The 24,459-nt window shown below is 43.1% G+C and overlaps 1 protein-coding gene across 7 annotated transcripts in view; it reads left to right on the top strand.

Moving 5' to 3' along the window:
* si:dkey-237h12.3 (teneurin-3) overlaps positions 1-20,497 on the top strand; it is a 151,963-nt gene extending 131,466 nt beyond the window's left edge. For all 7 annotated transcript variants that reach the window (XM_061079495.1, XM_061079494.1, XM_061079497.1 and 4 more), the window contains 9 exons: positions 2,714-2,946; positions 4,872-5,026; positions 9,004-9,887; positions 11,317-11,492; positions 12,495-12,730; positions 13,436-13,732; positions 16,450-18,061; positions 18,187-18,317; positions 18,879-20,497. In XM_061079495.1, coding sequence (XP_060935478.1) covers positions 2,714-2,946; positions 4,872-5,026; positions 9,004-9,887; positions 11,317-11,492; positions 12,495-12,730; positions 13,436-13,732; positions 16,450-18,061; positions 18,187-18,317; positions 18,879-19,631 — 4,477 coding nt within the window. In that variant the 3' untranslated portion in view covers positions 19,632-20,497. The remainder of the gene's footprint in view (positions 1-2,713; positions 2,947-4,871; positions 5,027-9,003; positions 9,888-11,316; positions 11,493-12,494; positions 12,731-13,435; positions 13,733-16,449; positions 18,062-18,186; positions 18,318-18,878) is intronic.
* Positions 20,498-24,459: the final 3,962 nt, after the last annotated feature.

Genomic DNA, 24,459 nt, shown 5'->3' with positions numbered 1-24,459 from the left:
CACGTTGGACTCTTTTATGGCTACCGTCTGAGGGGTTCTTTTTTTTAACCCTAGAGGTAAACAAAATATTAGATATTACACCATAAAGTAAAACCGTAAAACTTGTTTAACATCAGAAGCTTCACGAAGGTTTTTATTTATTGCAGGACTGTTTTATAAGACCGAACATAAAGTCATACAGGTGTTTCATTTACAGCGTCCGCCCACCGGCACGTTGACTGTAAAAGAGAGAGAGTTACTTGTGTGCGTCTCTGTGAATTTCTTTCTAGGAACTTGCATCCACCCAGTTTGCTTCATTTTACTTTGACTCATAAAGGCTGTCAGGTTTTACGACTCCATCTTCATCATTTTACAAAGATGTTTCATTGCCACATTTATTTTGCCGTCACATTATCCCACTTCTAAGCCAACCAGTATTGACTCGGGGTTCCATTAAGCTGGAGTACAAGCAGAGACGCCGTGTTTACGACCAAACCGTAAAGAAAGCGGTTCTTCATATTAACGGCTTCTGTTTTGAGCTCTTTAATGACACGTGAGCACAAAAGGTTAATTCAACGGTTTGTCAGCATTTTTTTCAATTTGCTTAAAAGAGACCGACACGGAAAATGATCATTTAATTGACTTTCTTCAAATCTAAGTATCAGTCAATCATGTGCCGAAAAAGCCTTTTGACTCTCAATCTTAAGACACATTAGATTCATTATGAGACGGGGGCAAAATAAATGCAAATAAGCAGCAGCAGATGCAGTGTCATTAGTTGTTGCACTTTGTGAACATGAGCCGTCGTTTCTGCAACTTCTAAAGGCTTCTCCCCACAGGGGAGTGATCACAAATAAAATGATCTGGCACACAAGTTGTCATTTGTGCTTTGCAAACTGGAACCCCCCACTGCACTGGTATCCTGTTAGATTCTGTCTGACTTCCATCTTTTCAACCTTCTGTCAGCTGCTTATTCGCTCTCAAAGGCTTTGCCCTTTCTCTCCCGCTGTGGAAACTCTCCAGTGTTTCACGACCGAAATATCTGGTTATTGTTTTTACCTTGAATGTGTGTGTGTGTGTGTGTGTGTGTGTGTGTGTGTGTGTGTGTGTGTGTGTGTGTGTGTGTGTGTGTGTGTGTGTGTGTGTGTGTGTGTGTGTGTGTGTGTGTGTGTATAAGTCTTTCTATAGTTGTGAGGACAAATTTTGGTTCAAAAGCACCGGTTTGTAAGGACATTTTGACTTTGTGGTGAGATTTATGTGAGGACATTATGACGTTGTGAAGATATTTTGGCGTTGTGAGGACATTTTGATGTTGTCCTCACATCTTCTAAAGCCTCTTTGGGGGTTAAAGCTTAGTTTTAGGGTTAAGTTAAGGCTAGGGTTATGGTAAGGGCTGGGGTCGGACATTTGGTGATGGTGGTAACAGGGTTTCCATTGGCATCGTAAAATTGTCTACAATTCAATAAATATTCTTTAATATGTTATGGAAGGCTTTATTATGTTAATTTTCATTTAATTATTATTATTATTTTCTGAAGAGAAAGTGAATTGTTTGGCGGCATGCACGGTTTGTTATATTATCTTGTGTTCTAAGGGTTAATCTCTGCTATGGGGACGTTAAAGTTATTCTTGGACACTGATGTTCCTTCATCTGTCAAACTTGTCTTGTAAAGATATAAAGATCTTAAATTGAACTTGTTGAAACCTGCGGAAACCTTGGTTACGGTTTGGGTAAGGGGGGACTTGGGAATGCATTATGCCAGCGTGTGTGCCTTCAACTACTTAACGACAAGAGAGAGAGAGTGTGTGTGTGTGTGTGTGTGTGTGTGTGTGTGTGTGTGTGTGTGTGTGTGTGTGTGTGTGTGTGTGTGTGTGTGTGTGTGTGTGTGTGTGTGTGTGTGTGTGTGTGTGTGTGTGTGTGTGTGTGTGTGTGTGTGTGTGTGTGTGTGTGTGTGTGTGTGTGTTCCTGGAGACTGAAGCAGAAACTTCCACATGGCAGCTTTCATTACTTGTGCAGGTGTTTGTCTGTCTCTGTCAGATATTGTCACCGTGAAAACATCACATCACCTTCTTCAGTTCATTATCCACTAAGACAACATTAATTGAGATGATAATCAGATTATATTAAGCTGCAATTGGACTGGAAAGAAAAACAAGTTACACTTAAACAGCCATTACCGCTGTGTGTCTTGGAAGATGACATGTTTAATTTAGGGTTAAATACCTAGAAAATGAACCCTTGTTGTTTACTAACTGTCAACTCTTTAAAAGCAATTAAATCAAACACATGAGCCTGAAGAAGGTTTTCTCATTTCATTACTATTAAAAGAATGCACAACTTGCTATTGGTTGTTAAACAAATGCAACTGTCAACGTTCCCTTGAATGTTCCGAGAGTATTTCCTTTAAAAGAAATAAAGATGTGTTCTGTATTCAGTTTAAATTTATACTGAAAACAATGTTTGCTCTCTGGAGAAATATTATGGAATCTACTCTTGGATACATTCTTGGCTAAATGTTTTATTCAGAGGGAAAACCCCGGCTAAATTTCATTAGGGGTTCGTTGGCATTCACAGCTTTTCAGGTATTTTACAGAGATTATTGCATTAGGTCACATTTCAGAGGAGCATTAGCAGCGTTAGTGGAAAGCTCGGCCGCACTGTGATGACATTTAAAGCAAAAACCCTCCTTGTTTGTGATGACAATATATAACTGAGGTATTGTCTCGACTGCAGTAACAACCCAGCGCACCGGTATTACCTGGCAACTCACCCGGTAACCGGCCAGCTGTACGTGTCGGACACAAACTCCCGGAGGATCTACCGACCGAAGACCTTGACGGGGACCAAGGACCTGCAGGCGAACGCCGAGGTGGTGGCCGGAACCGGGGAGCACTGCCTGCCCTTCGACGAGAACCACTGTGGCGACGGAGGCAAAGCTCCAGAGGCGTCGCTCACTGGACCCAAAGGTATCGTTTCAAACTGCCGATGATGTCGTACTGAATGGTTTGTTTTCAATTTATGTGAACACTGGCGTCTGTGCCAACTCTGAGCCGACAGATTTTCGGGTTGTGTTCATTTTTAAGTTAAAAAATAAGCAAGACTGTAAACTAAGAAGTAAAATCAATGTTTTTATGAATAACAAGCGCATTCAGTACAACACACACCTCAACAGTTCCCCTATGAAACCTCATTTAAATCTGCTGGAACCAGAATTTCATCTCATATCTTTGATTTAAGTCCCTAAAATATGCTTTTTTTTAAATAAGAGCCATTGATTATTCCATGAAAAATTGGTGAAGATTCCCAAAAGACACTCTTTTGAATTGCAATGTTGAAAAAAGTGACCAAAAAATTTAATGTGTTCTACTTTGCCCATGTTCCATCCTTCTACAAAGTTGCGTGGAAATCTGTGAAACAGTTTTTGTGGAATCCTGCTGAGAAACAAACAAACCTAACCTGTACCGACAAACACAGCCTCCTGGGGGCGATGTAATTAGTTAAGAGAAGCTCCTCCAGCTAAATTTACTCAACTTATTCTGCATTTATTCATAGAAAATAGCAGATATTTTCCTCTCAAGCATCTTTTGTAAATGTCGATAATACCAGCTCTCCAAATGTCAGCTCCCGCTATGCACAACCTGTCGTCCACATTCAAATCGCACATGTGTCATTTGTGCTCCGATTGCCCACTTTCCCCCAATTCTTCTGGTTGAAAAGGCCAAGATGAATTGTTGTGCGTCCGTTGTCGCCCCGGCGCTGAATGAACAACTGCCTCAGCTGGGTGATAAGGGCTCGGAGTGAAGGCAACTTGAGGGAGCGTCTCTAATGATGGAGTGGGTGGAAGCACAGGACCAGGGAAGCAACAGCAGATGGCTCCATCCCCTCCCCCCCCCCCCCCCTTCCTCCTCTCAGACATTTGGTGAACTCTGCTCAAATGTGACACTTTTCATCTGTCTGAGGATCTCAGACTGTCGAGCAGCCGGCTCCCGAGGTTTCACCGCCGGCTCCCCGGGCTCGTCAATGTTTCAGCAGAAAGCAATCTGGACCACAGGTCAACCCACAGCACTCACCTTCCCATGGACGCTTTTAAAGACTTCAATGAAAAATAAATTGTACTCTGGAGGTAAAACTGAAGTTAACGCTGCTTCAGAATATTTAAAATCCACCCTACCCCCTAAAAACATAACCTCCCAATATGCAAAATGTTCATGTTCAGGAATCACCCGAGAGCCGAGCTGAGTCAGAACCGATTCTGGAATTTGAAAAATAGTCCTCGCCGCATGTAAAATCCGAACCGGCTCGGCTGCAACTTACGACTCGGAGCTGTGACACTCAATCACTGAGACAATTTAGTCCACACTTGTCACCATGGCAACTGTCTCTCACCCCTTTCAAATCTAAAATTGGCCGGAGCTGTCATTTCCGCTCCCCGGGGCTCATTCATTCATTCCCTCAAATGGCGAGCAGATTGTTGATGATTGCCGCTGTCAAAAAAAAAAAAATCTCCCAAACGCACCGCTCATTGACACCCCCTCCACCCCCCACTCCCACCCCTCCCTCTATCTCACGAGGTCCTTTTTTTAGAGCGCCGGGGTTACAAGACGTGTGCAAGTGCATATACGTACACCCTATGAATACAGCCTTTCCCACTTCTGCCTGAGAAATTATTTAAAACCAGAAAAGCAGCCGGTGAATTATTGATGGCTGTGCTATTTGCAGTGACCTGAATAATGGGAAGGCAAGCTCGACACATGTATCCGTCGTGTTCCGTCCACTGAGTCATGCAAGCGGAGATCTACCTTGTTGTCCTGTTATCACATGGTTTGTTTTCTCTCTCTCTCTCCGTCCCCCCCCCTTCTTCTTCTCCTCCTCTATTACGTGATGTCAACAGGCATCGCCGTGGACAAGAACGGCCTGATTTACTTTGTGGACGGCACCACCATCCGGAAGGTGGACCAGAACGGGATCCTCTCCACCTTCCTCGGCTCCAACGACCTGACATCGGCCCGACCTCTGACCTGTGACAACAGCATGGACATCAATCAGGTGACCTGGCGCCTCACACACGCACCAGGGGGCGCTGTCATGAACCCGGGCCTCCCACGGAGCATGTCACAGCGCCACCCTGTGCCCCCCCCCGCCCACTCGCTCGCTCGCCACCCCTCTGACTCCCGCTTCAGCTCGCTCACCCATGACTCATCATTAATATGCAGCCTTGCATAACTCCCATATATATTTCATATGCAATATATGTTTTTTTTTTCCCATGAATGACAATCTTTCAGGAGCAATTGGTTTTTGAGAGAGAGAGAGCAAGACACGCGGGGGCGTTTTATTATTATTTTTTTCTATTATAATTCAACCTATTTCAATTACTAATAAAAAAACAAAATTTCTGGCTGCTGTGGGAGGATAATATTAGAATAGGGTGTAATTCATTTTAACCCGGCTCTTTAGTGCGTTTCAAGGATGGGATCATTTAACTGATCCTTCAATTTTTTTGTTTAATTCGGATATTATAAATTTTGTCTTCTTTCACTCAGTCACCTTGTTATTTCCTGTCGAGGCCAAGGAGGTTTTTTTTTGTTCATGCCACTGAGTATTTCCTGTTTAAAAAAATATGTTAGATGAAAAGAAACGGCACTTGACTGACAGGTATAACCCTGAGTAAAATAGCAGTTACATTAGTGGGAAAAAAAGCTCAACATTCTTAGAATGAATTGTTATAAGGTGAGAAAACAACAAGAGATGAAGAAATTGCGTTTTCCTTTTTTCTCTCCTCCTCCTCCAGATCTAAACAGGAACAAAGTATTTTTCTCGGAAAAGTACAGCGGGCGAAAAAAACGATGTGCTCGGAGGAGGATGTGATTCAGGCAGGAAGTGGGGACGTCAAGTGTTTATTGAAGAGATGAGTTTTCAGGTCACGGCAGATGATAAGAAGGGAGGAATAATTATTCGGTTTTTGGGGGCCTTGTTTTGATGTGGCTGGAGCTGAATTAGTGTTTAGTGTTCCACTAGAAATTCAGGATTGAGGACACTTACGCCATACATGATAATGAAGCCGCTCGGTTGCTGCACATAAAACCTTCTCCTCAGTGGCTCCTGATGGCGCCCGGCTTTGTCCGACTAAATTTACCATCTACAGTATCTGCGAATAAAGCGACATGAAAGCAGCGGCCTGTCGTTACACAATAGGTTATCGCTCTATGCAGCACAATGGTCATTCAGAGGAGGAGTGCAGCTCCCGCTGCGTAATAGCCCTCCCCCCTTTTTAAGGGAGTTCCACAGTTTTGAGGACTTACTTAAGATGAATAATGAAGGACAATAAAAAAAGGGGTTTTATCATATTAAACAGGAAGCCTTCGCCGCATCTTCTATTTCCCTTTTTCTCTGCCGAGGGAAAGTGAGTGAACTGCTGAGAAGGAAATTGCCACAGGATCAGGTTCCGCCGCCTCTTACACGTGTTACATAAGTGGGAGGTTGGTTTTTTTTCTGTGTGTTTGTGTTTCTTCCTTTGTTTGTTTGCTTTTCCGTCCATTTTACTATCCAATTTACATTTTAATTAGTTTTCTGTTTTAATGCAGATCAGCCTCCAAAGAGAAGGAGCACAAACAGAACACTTTAGGAGATAGGAAGAAGTGCAGCGGCTAAAGTGCGGCAGATATGACACGTGTTTTCGTGTCCTTTTTTAAAAAGGTTAGATAACAATGGGAATACATTGAAAGAAAAAAACTATAAAAGCCGGGAAGAAAATGAAAGTGTGTTTTCGGCAACATGAGAGTGTTTTCAATGTAAACAGAGGAGAAAGCAATGTGTGGGTGGTGGACGAGAAGGCGGGGGGGAAAGAAACATGAAGACAAAGGATTAAGCTTGTCACTTTTTTGCTAATTAACCAAGTCATTTGCTTTGAGCCGGAAAAGACATTGTTTTGGCGAGACTGTAAGATCCTCAGGCATCCGAGCCGGAGAATTGGCTCGGTGCAGTTTAACTGGTGGCAGCCTGGAAGGCGCCGTGTTGTATTATTGATCACCCTGTGGAGAACAGTTCACAAGCAGTTTTAAAGCTTTAATCAGAACTGTTGTGTATTCGGAGGTCGGGCCGAGTCTGCTGCTACAAATAAACTGTTCATACACCGACACATTTCAGACTTTAAAGGTAAAAAACACTTCCAAGATGTGGTTAATATCATTTACCTACTAGTTCCACAAGTGGACGTGGAATGAATATCTCGCAAACTGGGTAAATTGCCCGAGAAAGTGCAGTGGGGAACTGTCCGACCGAGTTTAACCTGCGACCACTGGAGATCTACATTTGCATAATAACTTCCTGTCTGGCAGTTTCTCTTCAGAATACAAACAGGACGTTTGTTTTGTTAAGCGTGTTTGTTTATCCTTGAAGAGAAGATGAGCCGAACTCAGTTTGGTCAATCAAAGTATTTATTTAGGAGACAATGAACAGGTTATGGATCAGCAAAACAATGGGCTTCCAACACGTTAGTCGTATTAGAGCGCCACGAACATCTGGCATCTGTCCAACAGTAGATCTTCGTTCCTCCTCCTCGGAAGCGCGCAGACGCAGGCCATCCTCCTGGCATTTGAATACGGAAGTAGACAGGGAGACACTCCCAATGACGCTATAGTTGCTCGGCAACCTGTTTACTTCATGAAAGGCCTTGACTCAGCAGATGCCATGACGGGCAAAAGGTGTTTACAATTGGAGAAATTATTATTATGTTTTCTGCCTCATCAAAACAATCCTGACTGTTTAAACATTCGCATCCTCGAAACTAAACAATGTCACAAAATGAAGTCAACAAAGTCACTCTGTCTGACCTCCAGAACTTATCAGACCGCTGTGAGACTGACCATCGTTGTGACGCACACACATTTCTAATTTGTAGATTAAACATTAGGAAGAAAGAAGGTTATTATTAAATCATTTGTATGAAGCCTAATATCTAGCTAAAACTACTTCTAGCTTTATTTAGTTGGAATACTGTCAGCACAGGCTATAGTTAAAAATTTTAAATCCTAACACTGCAGTGCTTTATATTTAATGGAATTACAGAGCTTTTATTTTGAAGTTCAGAAAATCGTCCAAACTTATTGTGAACAATAATGACGCAAAGTTTAATTTTATGAGCATCATTGGGTATAAAATCTTCATTGCAGATAAACCAGGTGGGACGATTCACAAAGTTTTCTAACTCCACTCTGCACCAAAGTCTGTTTATAAACGTGAACGTCGCTGCACTGGTTTTTTTTAATGTGTGAAGTATATTTTTCTTGATTTAATTTTATACACTTAATTGACCTCAGCCACTTCCCTCACCCAGGGGGAGTTTCTCTCTCAGGTTGCAGCTCCAGTTAGTGCAGGAAGGCGTGAAGTGCAGGCTCAAGGTTGTTTTGTTGCTACACTACCGTCGCACGGGGGAATAAAGACCTGATACTTTAAATCTCAGTCGCAATATAAATGTTAAGAGTCGGGAATGATCTCAACAATTCGCTGTGGTCAGAATTATGCCTTAAAGTGTTGGTATCAGTGCTCGTACGAGTTGAGCAACGCGAGGAGGGATTAAACCATTAAGATAAGAGATTAACTCATAACCCCCAAGGCTCTATCATCACTTATTATTTCTTTTTTTTCCCCCTCCTGGCTCATTGAAATTATACAGTCCGGGTTTGATAAATGTGCATAATGGAGTAGAAAGGCTCCACTGTCACTAATATGTCGTGTTTGATTCCCACACCAGCTTAATCAACAGCTAGATTACATAATATGTAAATTGAGATGTGCGCCATTGATTTCAGCCCCATGAACTGGGCTCGTGCTCGTGCACTTTATTAATCATAAAAAACAAGAACGAGAAAATATTGAATATATGCGGATATTTAATTAAATCCACCCTGGGTCTGGATCGCTGTGAGTAAGGAGCAATCACATTTTATTTGATTTGTGTAATCACGTTGTAGTTTCGTCCTGTAGGAGGTCAAAGGTTAATCCGATGATGTTCTGTTTTCCAGGTGATTCTGGAGTGGCCCACCGACCTGGCCGTCAGCCCCATGGACAACTCCCTGTACGTCCTGGACAACAACATCGTGCTGCGCATCACAGAGAACGGTCAAGTGAGCATCGCGGCCGGGCGACCCGTCCACTGCCCGCTGGCCCCCCTGGACCGCGGCGTGGCCGGGGGTCAGAGGGCGCAGCTGACCCCTCTGGAATCCGCCGTGTCCATCGCCATATCTTTCCACGGCGCCATCTACATAGCCGAGACCGACGAGAGGAAGATGAGCCGGATCCGGAAGGTTTCTGTGGATGGAGAGATAACGCACTTGGCCGGATCGCCGTCCGACTGCGACTGCAAGAACGACGCCAACTGCGACTGCTACCAGACCGGGGACGGCTACGCCAAGGACGCCAGGCTCAACGCGCCGTCCTCTTTGGTGGCGGCTCCAGATGGAACGCTTTACGTGGCCGACCTGGGCAACATCCGCATCCGGGCCGTGAGCAGGAACGGGCCGACTCTGACCTCCAGCGCCGGGACGTACGAGGTGGCCTCCCCCGACGCCCAGGAGCTGTACGCCTTCGACAGCAACGGAACCCACCAGCACACGGCCAGCCTGCTCACCGGAGACCCGAAGTTCACCTTCAGCTACAGCCCGGAGAACGACATCACGGCCGTGACCGACAGCAGCGGGAACACCCTGAGGATCCGCCGAGATCCCAACCGCATGCCCGTGCGTATCGTCGCCCCGGACAACCAGGTGATCTGGCTCTCCATGGGCACCAACAGCCGGCTGAAGACCCTCACGACGCAGGGACAGGAGCTGGTTCTTCTCACCTACCACGGTAACAACGGCCTGCTGGCTACGAAGACATCGGAGATTGGCTGGACGACTTTCTATGAGTAAGTATGATGGCGGCTGGCAAGACCACGATCTGGGCTTCGATTCATTTCAGCCCTCGACATCCGGAAAACCTACGCATGGCTCAAGTGAAGCACACCTCATACATATTTATGCAAAGATGTTAACAAATTCTCTTTGCATTCAGGCAGATATTGTTAAGTATAAGAATTTAAATAAGCAGCATCCGTGCCGGCTCCTGGCATTGACATTTCTGCTTTCTGTGAAATCATTTATCTTCAAACGCTTCTTCTTTCTAAAAATCTCGTCCACACAAGCTAAAAGTTGTGTAAGTCAATAAAACACAATGATACACAATAATAAACAAACTGAAATTGTCTTAAATTAAAAAATTCAATAGTTTTGTCAAATTTAGCTAAATAAACATACAAAACATTTCGATCCTGAATAATTCTAATAATATAAGCATGAATAAATTATTTCTTAACACTACATAAGTAATTTGTGCAAACTTTTTAGTTATTTGAGCTTATTCATGACTGAACAAGGTGAAGAGGCAAAAGATAGAGATCTTTGGCTTTGCTGCTGCCAAAAGAATGAATGCTTTATCTTTTATGATTTTTATATTAGATTGATTTAAACATGGAGTAGTTAGGAGTCAGCCACAGGTTGGTTTTAAGAGGGTTAACTACGCTGCAGTGGAGGAATGAATTAAATAAACTTTTGTATCAGCTGGTAACTCAATGCAAAACTGGGTCTGACTTTATCTTCCTTTTCAATTTTTAGCTGCGACCTCACTGCGTGAGGCACAAAGACTAAATGTGTGTGACCCTGTGTCTGGTTTCATTGGAGCTGAAGTTTACGCTATAATTGGGAACCACATTACCTGCGAACTGCTCAAGGGTGAACGTGTAATTGAAATCTAATTATAAAATGTGCCTCTGATCTATAAAATAGCCTAGTTAAGACTTTAATAACTCGGTGTCAACAACATTCACTACTTTTTCCAAGTGTTTCTCACTGAACCCGTGTGGGTTGTGTTCTGTGAGGGGGGGGGGCGCGATGAGTCGCCTGCATACATTTGAAAAGAAGTCAAATTGAACAAAACGAGCCGTGTCATGTCACATTAGGCCATGAATGATATCCCCACTATAACTAAAACAGCAACGCATTCAGATGAGATTATACTGACACATCAATCATCCCGAAAATAATTGAAATTTATTACAGTCTGTGTTTTTGTGGATGAGAATGATCACTGAGGAGATGTGTCATTCTTCCCCATCAAATATTTGGATTGTGACTTGGGTTGACATCCATTTCTCTCTTCTGCTCTGAAGATAGAGAATGTGACATTTTAATTACAGTGAAGTTCTAACACAACAAGGACAAAAGAGGAGATAATTGAAACCGCTGAGAGTTCTGGTACATATCAGCGCCTTGTCATCCCGTGTTCTCTCCGTCACACAGCTACGACAGTGAAGGACGCCTCATGAACGTGACCTTTCCCACCGGGATGGTGAACAACTTGTACACGGACATCTACAGCGCCTTGACGGTGGACATCGAGAGCTCCTTGTCCGAGGAGGAGATCAGCATCACCACCAACACCTCCACCATCCGGGCCTTCTACACTCTGGCTCAGGGTAAGGGAAATGGCACTCATCTTCTCCTCAGCGCTATTTTCCCGAGCCGTTATTTGTCATTGTGTCGGGGGGTCACGGGGGCAATGTTGAGTAAGCTTAAGTCGTGTATCATTACAGCTCCGAGGGTGTGACAGACGACAGTGTAAATGATTACTCTCTCAGCGTGTGGGTTTGGGTGTCAGGGAGACGTATCAACCTTGCGTCTAAATGGTTTCTACTCTTGGCCACAGCCAGATGCTCCGGGTATTTCAGAGCATCACTCATGTTCATTCCTCTGATCTGAAAATCGTCTGCTCCCAGTTCTTAGTATTTGAGATTATAGGTGGATTCTGTTGCCCATCATCTGACAACAAATTAGCCTCAGATAGATAGATAGATAGATAGATAGATAGATAGATAGATAGATAGATAGATAGATAGATAGATAGATAGATTACTTTATTCATCCCCGAAGGGAAATTAAGTCGTCATAGCAGCCGGTATATTTGAATACAATAAAATACAATACAATAAAAAATATTGAGGTAGAAAGAATAAAAACAGAAACACAAGATAAATAGGTAGATAAGGTGCAGTGGCAAGATGATGGTAATAGTACTGGTGATATGATGGTAATGTTATTGTTAGACAGTATATACAAATAGTACAGTACATAATATAACATAATATATACTTATATATGTTAGTAATTATACCAATATAATAGCAGTATATAGTAATAATGGCAGCAACAGTATATATAATAACAAATGTAAATCTTAGGGGGCAATGGGCAATTTTTTAATGATTTAATATCAATAGCATTCATTTTGATTTGTTACAACCTATATATGTGTTGTTGCAGAATATATTGCACATATCTTCCTAATGTACGTATTTTATATTTAATAAAATGTTCTTTTATTTGTTTCTTTTTATATTATATATTGGGTAATTTATTTTTATAGATGTTATTGTATCAACTCTTCTGTTGTGAGTCACGCTTCCTGCTCACCCTCACAGATCAGTGTAGGAGCAGCTACCAGGTCGGCTTCGACAACTCGTTGAGGATCACCTACGCCAACGGGATGGACACCCACTACCAGACCGAGCCGCACATCCTGGCGGGCGCTGCCAACCCGACCGTGGCCAGACGCAACATGAGCCTGCCAGGGGAGAGTGGGCAGAACCTGGTGGAGTGGCGCTTCCGCAAAGAGCAAGCCAGAGGGAAAGTTATCGTGTTTGGACGCAAGCTTCGGGTACGTTGGATTTTGTTTTTCCCCTTTTTCTCTCGGATGATCTTTGCCACGTTCTGTCCAAACCCCAGTGGACGTTTCCCGCCGTGACCTTGCTGAGCTCAGTGGAGGACAGAGACAATACGAGGGTGATCCAGGTTTCCCACACTGATAATCACCGTCCAGCAAATTATATTCATGGCTGCGTGACTATTACATAGCTGCAATTTTCTGTGACCATTTAAATTCATGGAGCACATCAACATTTGGTTCTATATATAGAGCATTATCAATATTCCAGAGCCGTACACAAGTTCAACCTCCACTTATTTCTCCTCAGAATGTGACTCTTAGATTTATGGCTTACACGACTTTATGAACTTAACTTGGGCGATTCCTTTGCCTCACAGTAATTTTCATCTCCAGTAAATTTAGGAGGTTGTGATTTACGCTCACCTGAACAATTGCCAGCGTGTCTCGGTTTAAAGAGCCTCGTGAAGGGGGTGTTAATCTCCGTGACAACTGTAGTGAAAATCAGTGTATTAAAGAGCCTGGCAGACAAAGAGCAGTGTTATCAAAACCAGAAGTGTCTTCTTCATATGGAGCCTCTGTGCAATTTATGTGTAGATGTGCTATTTTAAACAGCTAAATTATTATTATCAGTAGTTTGATGAGACGTATTGTCTTTTTTTTTGTCTTACATCTTCTCATATCAAATCCTAACCACAGGTGAATGGACGAAACATTCTCTCAGTCGACTACGACCGCACCCTGAGGACCGAGAAGATTTACGATGACCACAGGAAGTTCCTCTTAAAGATTATATACGACACAGCGGGACACCCGGTGCTCTGGGTGCCGAGCAGCAAGCTCCTGCCGGTGAACGTGAGCCGAACGAGCAGCGGCCAAATCAGCGCCCTGCAGAGAGGTCCCACCACGGAGAGGCTGGAGTACGACAGCCAGGGCCGCCTGGTTTCCAGGGTGTTTGCTGATGGGAAGATATGGAGTTACACCTACCTAGAGCAGGTGAGCAAATAAAATGACCAGAGGAGGCAATAAAGAAGATGTATCGTCCTGCAGGGAAGTCGTTATCGCTTCAGGCTGAATCAAGACCCTGACATGTAGCAGAGGTCACCCCGAAGACACTTATTTTGAAGTAATCTCCAGTTCCGATACGTATAATTCCGCTTATTACGGAGGTACTTTGCGAATGTTGTAATCGTTTTACAGTAACTGCAGATTTATGAGCATCATTCAAATACTTAAGACATAAAAAATTTGAGTAGATCCACGCAGAAGTGTAGCTTTTGGTTTTACGAGCTGCACTTCCTCTTCACGGTATACAAGAACAGAGCTTTTCCACGGCAGATATTTTGTCACAGCAGGAAAAGCACAGGTGCATCAATCAACATTGCTCCACACAGGAGGTCCTGGTTATATCATGCATCACAATCCGATTTAATGTCATAAGTTCACAACATACACTCAGCATGCATGGGAGAGAAACGCCGCTCTCCACAGATCAGCCGCTCGTTTAGAAACAGAAGAATCCATTAAAAATAAAGACATGTTCAATAAACAACAGACTATTAAAGAGAAGGTGATTATGTATTTATGAGCGCATTCATCCACCGTGGCTCAACAGTTCCCTCATGAAACCACGTTCAAATTCAGATTTTTATTAGGATGCACAAGGCCTTACACACACATTTTTTTTCATCAAGACCTGTAAGTTATTCTTTTGGGGCGTTTTTTTAAATGTTCACCTTGCATGGAAATTTAAAGGGTTTATAACAAACCAACCAACAAAATATAACCACCTTAGCAGAGGTAACAACTTAAAGGTTCAGTATGTAGAATTCAGTGACATCTAGTGGTGAAGTTGCAAGTTGCAGCTGAACACACCTCACCTCGACGTCCCCGTCCAAACATGAAAGAGAACTCAAAACTCAAAATGTGTTTAGTTTGTCCGGTCTGGGCTACTGTAAAAACGTTAACGCTCCTGATGTAAATATAAAGTATTTCAATATAAAGGGCTCAGGAAAAAGACATATTACACACTAGTGACAACATCTCTATGATTTTATATTCAGTTTCTGCCAATAGATCCCTTTCAGCTAAAGTGCAACGGTGACAGCTCATTACTGGTGATCGTCCTCGCTCACTTAAAAATAGCTTCAACAATTAACACATTCGAGAGATGGTTAATGTCTTTAATTACACCTTCGCTGTTCCTGAGACGACAAGTCAAAGCTCTCTGACGTGAAAATGGTCTATTATATTAAAAAAGAACGTCACCTGGGTTCATCAACTGAGAGACGTGGTGTCTAGACTTCCTGCAGGAAGCAGCTGATGGCGGCGGTATCTTTAGATCTGTGCCCAGGAGTCACTGAAATTGAATTGGTTGCAGTCTGATTCCTGAAAACAAGCTGGACACCACACGTATAATAAACCTCCAATCTATTTTACAGAAGCAACAGTTACAGAGAAGTATATCTGAGTAAATACTGAAACAACAAACTGGACATGAGCAATAACGGTATTATGCAACCATCAAATCCAATTCTTTCATCTGCTCAGAAGAGAACAGTACAGGATGGATGCTTCCCCCTGTTTAGATTATTGAAAGACAGCTGAATATTATGTATTCAAGCAGCATAGCTTATTATGAAAAAATAAACTAAACTAATGGCAAAATAGTGAGAAACGCTGCAAATGAGAGAAGCTTTTATTTATTTATGTACATATTTATGATAATTCACATCACCAGAGTTTAATGCAGCAGGATTTGGTGCCGGTGAGGTTCAGTCACCTTCAGCTCTCTGCACAGTTAACACCTCCTGCAATTTGAGCAATTTCCCTGTGTTGCTTTACCCTCTTTAAAAAAATTGGTGTAAAAACAAGAGCCAAACTCTTTTTTTTTTGGTGAAGGTCCCATTTCTGTTCTGGTCCAGGATTGTTTTTTTTGCCTAATTATTATAATCATCTGTTGCCCATTGTGTCGTGTCTGAATTTAGTAAGTTGTTAAAACTGCACATCCTCCTGACTGAATACTAAGAGCGTGTTTGTTTTGTTGGAAACAGTTGTACGATTTGTTTTAAAGGCATAGTATGGCGCATGTATACTAAGCATAAATAAAAGATGTTAAACTCTATTGATAGGAAAAACGCTATAGAAACACGCAGAGCCCTTTTTTCTCGGTGGCCACATCCTTTCATTGCGTGACCTGGAGTGGCCGTGTCAACACTCTGACTTAAGGAACACCGAGAGCTCAGGGAGCACAGGGAACCTCGATGAAGTGACGGATGACTGAGTATGACATTTAAACGGAGGAGGTGAAGAACCTATAGAAGAGAAGCCTCACTCCAAACAGCATTTTAAAGTAAATGAATTACACAACTCTCTAAAAATAGAAAGTCTTCAAAGTAAACATTGCTCATGGTAACAAATGTATTGATCGTACAAGATAAAAGACACTTTGTATCTTAAGCAAATGTTTTTTTAAAGCAGTCTATGTTTTTCAGTGCATTTCTTTGGACTCAGATCTAAAGCTGTGTATGTTCTGCAGTAACAAATGAGACAATTAGCAGCACCATCGTAAAAGTTAACACCAGCTTGTGCATTTTTCATTTTCTTTTCTCAAACAGAAAGTTTCAATTCACTCTGCTTGCACTCCATATGTATTATGTATAAAAATTATGCAACTCTTGTAGACACTTGCTTTTTTGTTCTTCTCCCTCCAGTCCATGGTGCTGCTGCTCCACAGTCAGCGACAGTACATATTTGATTTCGACTCTCTCGACCGGCTTTCTGCTGTCACCATGCCGAGTGTGGCCCGCTACACCATGCAGACCATCCGCTCGGTGGGCTACTACAGGAACCTGTACCACCCCCCAGAGAGCAACGCCTCAGTGGCTGTGGACTACAGCGAAGACGGCCTCCTGATGAGAGTAGCCCACCTGGGCACGGGACGCCGGGTCCTGTACCGCTACCGCAGGCAGAACAAACTCTCAGAGATCCTGTACGACAGCACGAGGGTCAGCTTCACCTACGACGAAATGGCCGGCGTGCTGAAGACCGTCAACTTGCAAAATGAAGGCTTCATCTGCTCCATTCGTTATCGGCAAGTCGGCCCCCTGGTGGACAGGCAGATTTTCCGCTTCAGCGAGGACGGCATGGTCAACGCTCGCTTCGACTACACGTACGACAGCAGCCTGCGTGTCACCAGCGTGCAGGGCGTCATCAACGAAACGCCCCTGCCCATCGACCTCTACCAGTTCGACGACATCTCGGGGAAGATCGAGCAGTTTGGGAAGTTCGGGGTCATCTACTACGACATAAATCAGATCATCTCCACGGCGGTCATGACCTACACCAAGCACTTCGATGCACACGGACGCATCAAGGAGATCCAGTACGAGATCTTTCGCTCACTCATGTACTGGATCACCTTCCAGTACGACGACGTCGGCCGAGTCACCAAGCGGGAGATCAAGATCGGCCCCTTTGCCAACACCACCAAGTACGGCTACGAGTACGACGTGGACGGACAGCTCCAGACTGTGTACCTGAACGACAAGGTCATGTGGCGCTACACGTACGACCTCAATGGAAACCTGCACCTGTTGAATGCAGGAAGCAGCGCCAGACTTCTGCCTCTGCGCTACGACCTGAGGGACCGCATCACCCGTCTCGGAGATGTTCAATACAGAATGGATGAAGACGGTTTCCTCCGTCAGAGAGGAGCAGAGATATTCGAGTACAACTCCAAAGGACTCTTGGTGCGGGTTTATAGCAAAAGCGCCGGCTGGACGATTCAGTATCGCTACGACGGACTCAGCCGCAGAGTGTCCAGCAAAACCAGCTTGGGCCAACACCTGCAGTACTTCTACGCAGACCTCAGCTACCCGGCCAGGATTACACACGTGTACAACCACTCCAGCTCGGAGATCACCTCGCTCTATTACGACCTCCAGGGCCACCTGTTTGCGATGGAGATCAGCAGCGGGGAGGAGTTCTACATCGCCTGTGATAACACTGGCACACCTCTGGCTGTCTTCACCAGCAACGGACTCCTGGTCAAGCAGCTGCAGTACACGGCGTACGGCGAGGTCTACTTCGACTCCAACCCCGACTTCCAGCTGGTTCTCGGGTTTCACGGAGGACTGTACGACCCCCTGACCAAGCTGCTGCACTTTGGGGAGCAGGACTACGATATCATGTCGGGAAGGTGGACGCTTCCCGACATATCGACTTGGAAAAGAGTTAGCAAAGATCCGGCTCCTTTTAATTTGTACATGTTCAGAAATAACAACCCCATCAGCAAGGTCCATGAAGTGCGAGAGTATGTGGCAGGTAAGAGATATTGCAGTTGAACCTGCAGCTATATTTCCTGCAGATGAATTCCTCCACAAATTATTTCATCTGCAAACGCGTTGTAATCTGGAACTTTTTCCCTTTCATCTCTTTTTCTTGCACAGATGTGAACAGCTGGCTGGTAACCTTTGGCTTTCATCTTCACAACACCATTCCTGGGTTTCCAGTCCCGAAATTTGATTTAAGCATGCCATCCTACGAGCTGAAGAAGAGTCAGCTGTGGGACGATCTGCCGGTGGGTACAATTAACATCTCGTGTGCATGTTAAACACCAAATAAACTGAATACTGGAAAAGAAAACAACTATTAAAGAGATAAAATGCTTATTACAGTGTCAGGGTTCAGACAGAGAAGAAAGAAAAATACTTTGTCTTCTACACCAGTATTTTGACGCTGCATTTCAAAGAATATCAGTTTTAATTGGGCCATATTTGCATAATAATACACAAAATAAGAAAAGTGTATTTTCCTCTGACTGATTTTAGTTACCAGCTGACAACACTTTCACACTTTCTCACTATATATATGATATTTCGGTGCTGCTATTGTTACACCAATCTTTTGGAGATATTTATACCAGGTTTCTTTGGTCTAATGCTTTTACACTGAAAGTGTTGCAGTAAAATTGCCATGGGAGATTTATCTACTTTTGGCCTGAGAACACAGCTTAAAAAAACACCATTATCTCAGACAGGGAGGAGAAAGCAGAGCAGGAGCCGGAGCCGGTTCTAAATAGCATGGAGAGCTGAGTTGTGCCATGTTCAGACGTTAACGTTTCACTGCACTTTTCCTGCAGTCTATCTCTGGGGTCCAGCAGGAAGTAACCAGACAAGCGCACTCCCTCTTGTCGTTCGAGCGGCTGCCGGAGGTCCATCTCAGCCGAGGTCGCAGAGGTGAAAAGTCTTGGCTGTGGTTCTCTGCGGCGATGTCTCCCATCGGAAGAGCAGTCATGTTTGCCATTTACAAGGGCAGCATCCACACCCACACACTCAACGTGGCGAGTGAGGACTGCATCAAGGTTGCGACAATCCTGAACAACGCGTTCTATCTGGAAGACCTCCACTTCACCATAGAAGGACGGGACACGCACTACTTTGTCAAGCCGGGCCTTCCGGACGCCGACCTCGCCGCGATGCACCTCACCAGCGGGCACAAGACTCTGGAGAACGGCGTCAACGTCACCGTCTCCCAGTCCACCACGGTCATGGATAGTCGGACTCGCCGTTTTGCAGATGTGGAGATTCGCGCTGGGGCTCTAGCGCTCCACATCCGATATGGATCCACGGTGGACGAGGAGAAAGCGCGGGTGGTCGAGCTCGCTCGTCAGCGCGCCTTTGCGGGAGCGTGGGCGAGGGAGCAGCAGCGAGTGAGGGAGGGCGAGGAAGGGGTCCGCCCCTGGACAGAGGGAGAGAAGAGGCAGCTTCTGAGCAGTGGAAAGGTGCTGGGGTACGATGGGTACTACGTGCTCTCCATCGAGCAGTACCCAGAATTAGCAGACAGCGCTAATAACATTCACTTTCTTCGGCAAAGTGAAATTGGGAAAAGGTAACACTTCACCGTTCAATATCTGCCAAAGAGACACAGTCTTGGTAGAGACATGCCAGCGGACGGAATGAAGAGCAGCTGTAATCAAAGGTTGCCGATATGTATCCCGAGTGTCCATGTGTTTTTTCTATAAAACAAAATATAAGAAGAAAAAAAAATACAGACGGTCAAAAGCAATGCTGTGCATTGTGATCGAGGGACTACAGAGTAAATGTATAACTACACCAAGCCTTAATATGGCAATTACAGGTCAGTTTCTCTGTAGCACAAGCCTTCTGGACTCTGGACTCTCAAGCAGAGACTTAGTTGTGTGTTTGGGAAAGCGTGAGCTAGTTTTAGGTGTCTTCTGTTTGTTTTTTTGTTTTAAATCAAGAAAAAGTTTGTCTCAACAAAGTATTCTAAGAGCAAAGGAAATGTTTACATTATGCATATCTGCACTTCTCTGGAAGTACAGGGCTCATGAGTTCACACGCCCCGAGCGAGCAGTGCCCTTGAGCGAATGTGTTTTTTGTTTTTTTTTGTTTTTGAATCAGAGACTTCTGACATTAGAGATATCCTCACCAAACAGCCACTATGTATACCAGATTTAGCACTGTAAACATCGACATGTCTTATTCTCGTGAGATGCTTTTAAACAGAAAAAAAGAAAATGTTTCTTTGTTTAAATACCCAATATTCATTGTGGAAGAAAAAGGACAGCAAAGGTATGACGGACTCTCTCTGGGGAGGAGGCACAGCTGTGTCTTGGACAGCACAGGGACACCATGTTTTGTAAATTATGCAAGAGTTTTATGCTGTTTTTTTAAGAAACTGAATAAATGTCTGTACTAGTCATATTAACAGTAATTTATGTTGTGTTTATACATATAAAAAAAAAAAGCTCCATCAGATTTTGTTTTTTATTTTATTTATTTTATGCTTTTCCTTTTTTCAGTTACATTCCTCCCAATGTGGCTGCTGTGGGGCTTCTTCACAATGCTCTGTTTAAGTGATTAACAGAAACCTGTGCATGTGGTGACAAGTATTTTTACAAGTGGTGATGTATCTGTAACATGCAGTCAACTATTATTTCCACTAAATTTAATGTTTGTTGGGCATAATGCCTTTTGACCTGGCTTCCTGTCCAATGAATATTTCATCAACACAAATATTTCATGAAACCATCGCGCGCATAAGCAAGGTTACAGCGGATCCAAATATAGATCATGTCGATATTCTCGGTAGGTATGGTTTTGTTTTTTGCGTTTGAATGTTACATGCACTCATGGATTAAAATGATATTGGGGTTTCTTTATCGGTGTGTTGTTTTTGTGAAGAACTGAACAGTCTTCTTTTTGTTTTGTTCTCATCTCACAGATAAACTGCTCAGTTTTAAAATAAATATAAGAAGTGAAAGACTTGGAGGTGGTGAGTTACTCGGACACGAATTTGGATATAGTGCATTCTTTAGGAAGTCTCGCCAGATATTTACATATTATATCGACATATTCTTGAGACTAAATCAAACTTACTCTCATTCTCTTACCCTTGACTTTCTATATTAATGCATATTTCCCTATGCAAAATCCATCTGGATGGATTTTAACGTTTTCCTTTTTTTGTTGTTGTTCTCAGTGTTTCAAAAAACATCCAAATTACATTAATTCCTTAAATAGACATCTTCTGCTCTGAACTGAAATAATAATAATGACATTTTCGGTGTCAATTACCTGAAATGTGGAACGCTCCCGGAAATAAAATGACCCAATCCACGAATTCAGCATCGCAATCAAAAACAATTTGAGGTATGAGTTTGTGTGTGAACATTTGATAGCTCCAATTTCATTTGAAATTATATCTGGGTGTCTGTGATCGGCTTTTCTTGCGCGCTCACACTCATCAAAGCATTGAAGAGTTTCTGATGATGGGATGCATAATTCTGAAAACAGCCCCCTCCATATGAAGCCGATTTTCTTTTTCATGGTAAACTTCAAACGGCATTTCAAACCAAATGGGTGGGGAGTGCTCTGTGCTCAAAGGTTGTTTTATGCTGTTGTTTTTGACCTCTTCTACTCTGCTCCCGCATCCCACACGTTCTTTATATTGTTTTTAAAAAAAAATTGTGCTTTATGATATATAGAGCAACTCCTTTGAATGTTGCTCGGCTCAAAAATCTGAAAAACACGCCTTCAAAGTTCTCCTCCCTCCGGGGTATCCCAGCCCTCTTCAGCACCAACCTCTAATGGAAACGTCTTATTAAAGTTCCCACTGTGAGCCTGTTTCTATTGTTACTTCACACAAAAAATTACATTGAACTTATACATACCCCCCCACCCAACCTCTCCCATACACCCATACAAAGAGTTTTGAACCCCTGCTGTAAAAAATCTTCAAACACAAAGTCGGCTCTGTCAAACATGAAGCGTTCAAATCTTTCATTCTCTTAAAAGTGCTTTGATGCTCCCTAGTGGTACAAAGAGCAAAGTTCACAGAGACGCCACGCTGACTGTTTATCTCCATACGTCACGGTAGCAGCACACTTATCCCGGTTCTCCACGAGGCCGGAGAACATATTGTTGCTTTGAGGCCCCAGCTTCAAATAATCCACTCAAATAACGATGATTAATGAGCCAGGGGGTTGAGGGGGGGTAGAAAAAGTGCTCCACTTTTAGATACTGCAGGTTAATTTAAAGAGACATCAAATGGAATAGATGAACCGGTTATATGAGAATGATGAACGGTGCAGCTGCAGTATCACACTGTGACCACAGGGGGCCCTGGCAGAGCGGCCTCTCTCGCTCGACGCACTGCAACTAGACCGACTTCAAAGGCTCGTGGAAGAGATGGCACGACTTCGCAGGAACATCAAAAGACCCAAAAGCATCGTGCAATAACTACATCAGAGCAACGAGGGGAATGAGGCGCGTTTCATAATTCAGTCAAGCCTCGATTTATGTATGTAACACGGAGGCCGACATATGGAATAACACGACCAGATATGAAATGATTTTTTTGTGATCTACATAGAATCACAGACAGATAAGCTATTCATCATGTGCTCGAGTTTGACGTCACACAATTTGAGTTTATTCGGTTCGATGATTTTGACTTTTTGTGCGGCACAGTGACCTTGTATTGAAATGATGGTTTCTGAAAATGAATCAGCATCTATGACTATAAATCTCTCTCCCATGCAGGTTGAAATCTGGTGGATGTTTGGATTTCTGAAACGAGCCGGGGCCTTGAGTTTGAATATTTTAAGAAGCTCAAACTCAATTAAAATCAAATGACGTAAAGGCTGCGAGTGAGAAAAAAACCTGCACTAAATCTAAAGTGAAGTTTGAATTTATAGTGGTGATGCAGAAATTATTAATGGGGATATTAGAAATGCATGATCAAGTGCATCAGCCGGGCCGACTGAGCTGCTCTAATGAGCTGATGGTAAATAAGACACCGGAGTGCAAGTTGTTTGCTTTTCTAACGGCTTCACGCATTTTAAATCTTCACTTTACATTCCCCTCCTCTGACGGTGAACACGCATGTTAATTTGTTAAACACGTCCCTCCGTGAGTTTTACAAGATCCACTTTCCCTGACAACCAATGCTGTTAGATTTCCACTCGCACTTTTACTGCGTTTTCTCACCTTGAGCTGATAAAAGGTGAAACTTCTCGCCACAAAAAACAACAATTCAGGGATAATTAAACTTCCTTCACACTTTGTAGCTCGGATATAACAATGAAGAATCTCAACAAGCCAAACACAAATCACAAAGGAAAGTGCCTGTTGTCCTATATTACATTTCTGAAACTAATGGGTTTGCGTAAATACAGTAAAAGAAAATAAACGATGGAAAGGTCAGTTTTCATTGTAACACACACACAGACACAGATGCACCCTTGAGTTAAATGCCTTATCAAATTCTGCCTTTCGTTTTGTACAATACAAAATTGACACAAGTCAACATAGAGAAAGAACAGTATTTCTCTCTGCACAGATTGTACATACAGACAAAATCAAGAATCAATACGTTTTCTCAAGGGAAAATGTGTGAGCTGCAGGCGAACAGGATGTCCCTCCTATCAGTGAACTATCTTTAAATCTCTTTAATTCTGAGCATTGATATAAATTCTGTTTTCACAAGATGCAAAGTCACAATCTTGTGATCTGGACCTAACCTCTAATATAAGAATTATCTACAGTAATGACTTCTTCCACTTATACTACATCTCAATTTAATGTGAAGTTATTATAGCATCATGCCACGGCAAATAATATTCATACGAGATAAAGTGTCACTGTTAATTTACTGTAACCTTTAGTGACCAAAATGCAAAAGTCACACTTATGTTGATATAATATAGATGAAAGGTTAACCTGTAATTTAATGACTATTGATTCAACATAAAAGAAGTCCCCATCTAATTGCCTGTTATCTGTTTAATTCAACTGCACTCAACTTTATTGTCATTATACTTTGACACAACAGTTATTATAAGACATATATCAAAAATATTTCCACAATAATAAGTAAAGTAGTAGTTCGGTGAAGCATTTTGTAGAAATTATAATTTCTCTGTTGCTTTTGTGAGACGTGTTCGACAATTACATGTACTGCTGAAGCTCCTCTAAATGTTTAAGACACTGTTAAGAAGCTTAGACAGAGAAAAGCAGTTTAACTTTCACTGGATAATTTACATGGTGCTCAAACAAGAACAGGCCACGTTCCTGCTTTCATTTCACCAGCGTCTCATTCGGACCCGACCGATGTTACATAACGACTCATGTCTCCTATCAGTGAGACGGACAGGACCCGTCAACGCTTCAAAGTTTCACACCGACAACCCAGCTCGC

The sequence above is a fragment of the Limanda limanda genome, chromosome 10 (genome assembly GCF_963576545.1).
Source record: "Limanda limanda chromosome 10, fLimLim1.1, whole genome shotgun sequence".
Taxonomy (NCBI): Eukaryota; Metazoa; Chordata; class Actinopteri; order Pleuronectiformes; family Pleuronectidae; genus Limanda; species Limanda limanda.
The sequence above is the reverse complement of the archived record's forward strand: the minus strand, read 5'-3'. Positions and strand labels throughout refer to the sequence as shown.